Here is a 6,413-nt window from a genome sequence, read left to right as displayed (position 1 = left end):
AATTGATAATTCGAATTAAATTAGGAATTGGTTATTCAAAATTTTGAATATTTGATGGATTTTGTTGTCCTTTTATTTTCTAATTTAATTTATCATTAATTGCACGGGAAAATATTTGGGATTGGATAAATAAATGAGAGACTTGATTTTCTTTATTATAACGTCATATATTTTTTTTTTTTTTTTTTTGATCAAATTTACACATGACCGAGTGTTCTTAAGTAACGAATACATCACCATTCTGAAAATAAATTGAAATTAAATCTTAATATTTGTTACATACAGTACATACATTGATATTTTAATTTGGAGAGTACGGGGCTGCCTGTGGAATGGATTATACATAAAGCATTGTAGATACAGTGACCAAGAGGATTTAATAATAATCTTAAGTTTACCTCGGGTATTGGAGGAATTTTTATGTTCAATATTTATAAAAATGCCCCCCGAAGGAATTTCCAAAAATTCCAGAATCTCAGAATTCGTTTGAACGAAAATCTCACCTAGATATCTCTCTATCTCTAAAACTATTGATTTCAGCGTGAAAACTAGAGAGAACTTTTTTCTAGGTAATTAAATTTTCTCCGAAAAAGGTCTCCTGTTATTTTCGTCTAGAATCAACAGTTTTCACAAAAAATTGTACATAAAAATCCCTCACAGACGGTATATTAATACTTATGGAAGCGCGTGTATATCATTCAATATTTTAATCACTCGATACGCAGGAGACAGTAGAAACATATTGCAGCAGACATGCGGTCATTCGTACTATCGAGTAATGTACAGTATTAATAAATGGTGAGGGTGGAACAGTGATTTTATTGGTATTCATAATAATAATTAGACTCACAGAAACGCGAGGAGAACTCGTGAAATAATATTATTGTAAAATTCCCCAGATTTTTAAATTCTTCTTTTTCAAAAGATGAAATAATATTTTTCCGTGAGTGAGACAATAAATTCGGCCCATTCCTATATTTTTACATTCAAATGGATAGCAATCTCCCTTTCAATGAAATACAAAAAGAAAAACTCGATGGATATATCTGTCCCGAATTGAAGTACAAATTCTCTCGCGAGGTATTTTCCCAATTATTTACAGTTATTGAAAAATTGTTATTCAAGATTAATGAGGGAGTAGTTGGATTTTATGGCAAAAATAGAGTAATTTATCTTCTTGATTAAATCAGCGATGCTAGGTAATTATTTAATTTCGATAATTTGATTCGATGAGAAGCTATTTCGACACACTTAAGCCAAAATAATATGCAATCGGGGGTATATCTTTGCCCGTCGTACTTGTTTAGCGATTTTAATAAGACAGTGGAATTTTTATTGCTGGAGAAGGGCTGTTATGTCCCAGATTTTGATGACTCGGTCCTGGCCAACTGTTAATAATTTCCTTCGGGATACGTCCAGGTCCATTGCTGTGATGCTGTGTTTAGCATCGTGAAATGATGCCATTGATGTTTGACTGGAGGAATTAAAATGAAGAATAGATTTTAATTGGATAAATTACATTTTTTTTTTTATAATTTCAAGTGAATAACTCACTTGGCAGCTTTCAGTTGGATGTGGCAGGGATCACAGACTCTGACTTCAAACTCAAATCCCATGGCAGGAATAGGAATTCTTTGTGAGGTGCAACGATCACACAGGGCTCTACCACAATTTCTACAGTGGTGTTGTCTCAGTCCCAGTTGTCGTTGATCCATCATTGCTTTCATGTTCCAGAAGAAAGGTCTTGAGCACGACTGAAAGGACAATTAAAATTCCCAAAAATGAGTATAAAAAAAAATTAGTCGAATTGTTTTCTACTCTTCTCTCATAAATATCTGGAGATCTCTTCAGAATACCGAAATTTCCATTGGAACCATTTTCGTAGTGCAGAACGAGAGCTAGAAAAAAGTATTTACAACGGTTTCGGTATCTCTTGAAGATTCGCAGTTATTCCTCGAAGACTTTCTCAATTGAATTGATATTGTCATGGGCTTCTGCATGAATTGAAGAAAAATGGAGAATTTATGGGAAAAATAAGGAAATCGAGGTCAACGAAATTTCTCACTTGGCAAATATCAGATTCTTCCCAGGTGGCAGTCTCTTTTCTTGCGCCAGCCATACTCCATCCCACGATAACTCCATCCTCACCACCAGATAGCAATAATTTTTCATTACTGGCGAAGCACAAGGCTGTGACTTTGTTGCGATGTCCGTGGAGTTCGTAGGCGACTCCTTGACGTCCTCCGATGTCCCAGACGATGATATTTTGATCGAAACTACCAGAGAAGAGTAATTGCTTCTCAGAGTCCCAGGCTAGGGTTCTGATACTTCCACTGTGAGCACTCAGACAGGCAACAAGACTTATGGAATTTGGATCGACTTTGAGCATTGTTATCTCACCACCGTAATCCCCGACGAAGGCGTGTTTAGATTGCTCGTCAAATCTAATAGGAAATAATTTTAAAAAATTAGAAAATCATATGATTAAATTTGGAATATATGCACTTACTGGAGAGCTGTGAACCAACTGTCTCCTAGATAACTTGACTTTGCTCTTCCAAAAAATCCCAGTCGTCTTCCAGTCTCTGAACAGTGCAGCTGGAATAATTTATCTCTACTAACACTCAGGATCCAGGCATTGACACTCGAAAAAACAACTCCTGTCACTCGTCCTTGATGTGCCAGATACTCTCTCATGGCTGTCATTCTGTTGTAGTCTTGCTCGAGCAAAAATTCCTGGTGGTTTAATTGTCGATTGTTTATTTATTCCTCAAGCGTGGGGGTCTATTGATTATTCAGAAAAAAATACAGACGTTTGGGAAAGTAAACTATAGGAGAGAATTGAATCGATATGAAGGCCTCTAGGTGTAGATAAATTAATTTTAATGTCGCTTGGCGACTCGTTCGGGGTAATGAAGGCTTTTAGAATTTAGGTGATGGTTATGGGGTGTCGTGGTGGAGGAGGGGAATTCATCGAGGAATTTCTTACGTCAATTGATCCATTGTCTAGACCCACTAGGAGTCTTCTGGTCTCTACGTGGTAATACATTGCTGTGGCACCAGCTGCCATGTACTGGCATACACTGGGCCAGTACTGGCCAGAATCACGTTTCAGCCATACTCTGACAGTCCTGAAACCAAAGAATTAGAAGTTGATTGATGGATTAAACCAAATTTATCCTAAAATCTGAAAAAAAACTTGAAATGTATTCATTTTAAGATTTCCAGCGTCAATAGCTCCGGATTCGCTGAGTGAAATCCGAGGAAGTTGGTCTCGTTTTCAAGGTATTTTTGCAATCTTCAAAACGAAATTCGACGCATCCGCATCGCATTATTGGTTGAAGTGATATCGATGACTGAGGATTAATGCGTTTATTTCATGAAATCGGGACTCGAATTATTTGATAGTTTTCAAAGTGAATAATGGTCGGGAAATTATTCATTAGATTCTATTATTATTACGAAATTAATGATTAGGAATAAACAATAATAATAATAAATTAATAATTGATAATATGATATGAAAAGAATATTTTTGATATTCAATGAAAATCTTAAGGTTTTGTTGAAATGAAGAGTTACAAAAATATTAAAAGACCAAATATCTGAAATATAAAAATTGACCTGTCATCACAAACACTGATGACACCATCCTCCTTCGGTATGATAATAGCAGCATTGACATCGTCATTGCATCCCTCCAACTTGGACATAAGTATTGGCTTCCGGCTCGTACTGAATTTGTCATTATTAGCACCGGGCGCTGGTTTTATCTCAGCTGCCATTTCACCTCGATAATATATAACACTTTACCTCTAAACTCTCTAAATATATAGTTTATCACGAGTACTTGTCACATTCGACAAATGTACGACAACCATTTGCTGGTGAATATATAGTTATTTGTTATTTTCATGGGAAGTTTAACAAGTGTTTTAATCCTGGTCCAAGGTATTCTTCAACAACTCAACAATATTTTGATGGTATTGGTGTGTCAAATACGTGAACTAAAAAAGACTAACAATAATGATAAGTTCCAGGAGTTGTGTATTGAGGGCGTGGCGGTGGTAAAAATTGGGAGAGGAAGAAAAAAATAATGAAATGTTGGCTGGCTTTTTCGTTCTGGTTGTGTTGGGTTAATTAATTAACTCGTTGGGATAAATTCATTAGTTGAGTCATGTAATTGGTTTTGTTGTTTTGCTGTGGAGTTGAGAGCAGTTGTCGTCAGTTGTTGGAGATGGTGAGGAGTTAGAAGGGCAGGATTTTTAGAGGTTTGGGTTTTATTTGAGATTATGAACGTTAAAGGTGCAGGATCGAGCTCAAAGGTGAGATCTTCAGGTTTTTTTTTTTTTTTTTTTTTGATTTTCATGGAGTTTTGGGGTTTCGTTTTTAATCGGATGTTTTTGACAGGAGGAGGGCGATGAGGGCCTCAAGAGGCAGGGCTCATTCAGGAAAATATTGCCTGGTGGGTCTGGTGGGGATTCACAGCTCAATACATCTATCAGAATGATCGATCGTCCTCAGACTATCTCCGGAAATGGTGACCACTTGGTTTATCTACAGGAGTACAATATTTTGGCGGAATAGTAAGAAATTTTAGTCGAGGAAATGCGTTTTTTTTCTATTAACCCCGAAGGAAGTGGTCCTATAGGAAAATGTTAGGGGAATTTTTTGTAGATCGGAAAAATTCCCACAAAATGTTGTCTCTGAGTTTTTCCTCTAAAATCACTCATTCGTGGGATTTTTTAAGATTTGGAGTCAATGAGTTTGGAAATGTTAGATTTTTGGAATTTTTTCCAGTCATCATCTTCAGCAACACGATCTCCGGGGAATATATGTTATTCCATCAGCGGAGAGTTCTTTTGGTATGGTGAAAAAAAAACAATCGGTAGAGATGGTGGTATTTTTATTTGGTTGTTCATTGAAACTGTTTATTTGTTTGCAGTGTGGTTTGGAGTTCTGTTCGTTAATAAAGGGTTTTATCGGGGTGCTGTGTTCAGGTTCACGATAACTCTGCCTGAAAATTTTCCAGACGGTGGATGTCCCGTATGTAAAAAAATATTGAGGAAAAAACAAACAATTTGTGAGATAAATCTTGTTCAGGCCAAGGGAATTGTTAATTAAAAACTCCCAAAGGAATAATTGCATGAGAAATTTCAACACTTTATTAATGTGAATCCAGGATTTTTGTTTTTATATTTTTCCAAGTCTAGACTTGTTTTTTTATTGGAAATTTTAGATGAAATCCCTGGGGTGGGGTGAAAAGGGAAAGAAAATTTTCAATAATTAATATATTCGGCACAAGATTTTTTTCTACACTTTTGGTGTTTTTTTTTTTCTCGATGTAGCGTGAGAGGTATCGATAAATAATGGGAGATATTTTTCGCAGAAAGTTGCCTTCGAATCTAAAGTCTTCCATCCACTTATTTATCCCGAGACAAATGAGCTCAACACCTCTGCAGGTTTTCCCGAGTGGAAAAAAAACAACAGGATATACCAATTAATACAATTTATAGTTAAAGTGTTTAATAAAGTTGATGGAAAACTGCCTTCAACAAATTCCGAAGCCTCAACGTTGTGAGTCATTATTATCTTCTCGAATTTCATTAATTCAATCAATTCATCATCTGTAAAATAATGATCTAGGCATCCAAGACTAATTAATCAATTTAATTTAATTAAACGAATTATTAATTAAATTTGATTAATTGTTTTTAAGTGTCCATTCGTGGTTTTTGATGGTTTGATCAATTGAAATGAAAATTTAACTCTAATTTGGCGATACGATAATCCAGCTGTTATTTTTCTCTGTTTTAAATTCAGATTATGTAATAATGTAGAAAGTTTTAAATCTCGTGTGAGAGAATGTATACTGAAGAGTTTAGACCACTTGTACGATCCTCCAGAGACTAATGATCCTCATTATCTAACATTTACTTCTTGGTGGCCAGAGTTACATGAATTGACTAGACAGAAGATTTTTCAACCAAAGGTGAGAATATTGAGTGAAATTACAGCTAGAGAAAAGAAAATCATCATCAATTGGAAAATTAATTATCATTGTAGAAACAGGAACCAGAGAGAACGCCCACTGGATTTTCTTGGGTGCAGCCTGGCTCACTCCAGCCACTTTCAAAACTCGAAGATCCCGCGAAAGAATTATAATTGAGAAAAAAAAAATGAAAATACTCTTAAACACAGACTTGCCTTCGTACACGTAAACAGAATTCATTACGAAATATTTTTATATTAACTTACAAATTCAATAAATTTATCGAATTGTTCAATTTCATTTGGATTTTTTATGTCTTGATGAATTCATTTTTTTTAATGAAAATTCTACTGACATTTTATTCTATTCTCATGAATGATTTAGAGATTTTTCTTTCAGAGAAATCCAATCAGAAGAAAAA

At 35.1% G+C, this 6,413-nt stretch overlaps 3 protein-coding genes across 4 annotated transcripts in view; 2 read left to right on the top strand and 1 right to left on the bottom strand.

The window, feature by feature from the left end:
• LOC105272254 (putative gustatory receptor 28b) overlaps window positions 1–6,413 on the top strand; it is a 50,794-nt gene that overhangs the window by 24,546 nt on the left and 19,835 nt on the right. The gene's annotated exons all lie outside the window — the stretch shown is intronic.
• Wdfy2 (WD repeat and FYVE domain containing 2) lies at window positions 800–3,808 on the bottom strand. Its single transcript, XM_011314283.1, has 6 exons — window positions 3,625–3,808; window positions 2,990–3,131; window positions 2,510–2,736; window positions 2,066–2,444; window positions 1,555–1,754; window positions 800–1,474 (listed from the first exon to the last, which is right to left on the bottom strand). Exons 1-6 carry the CDS (start codon window positions 3,783–3,785, stop codon window positions 1,333–1,335), a joined length of 1,251 nt encoding a protein of 416 aa, XP_011312585.1. The 5' UTR covers window positions 3,786–3,808; the 3' UTR covers window positions 800–1,332.
• LOC105272250 (protein crossbronx homolog) lies at window positions 4,061–6,287 on the top strand. The gene is made up of 7 exons (XM_011314284.1): window positions 4,061–4,325; window positions 4,411–4,586; window positions 4,801–4,865; window positions 4,946–5,046; window positions 5,390–5,577; window positions 5,824–5,992; window positions 6,067–6,287. Exons 1-7 carry the CDS (start codon window positions 4,293–4,295, stop codon window positions 6,163–6,165), a joined length of 831 nt encoding a protein of 276 aa, XP_011312586.1. The 5' UTR covers window positions 4,061–4,292; the 3' UTR covers window positions 6,166–6,287.

Source organism: Fopius arisanus, unplaced genomic scaffold (genome assembly GCF_000806365.1).
Source record: "Fopius arisanus strain USDA-PBARC FA_bdor unplaced genomic scaffold, ASM80636v1 scaffold00152, whole genome shotgun sequence".
Lineage (NCBI taxonomy): Eukaryota > Metazoa > Arthropoda > Insecta > Hymenoptera > Braconidae > Fopius > Fopius arisanus.
Note: the sequence above shows the minus strand (reverse complement) of the source record. Positions and strands in the feature narration are given on the sequence as shown.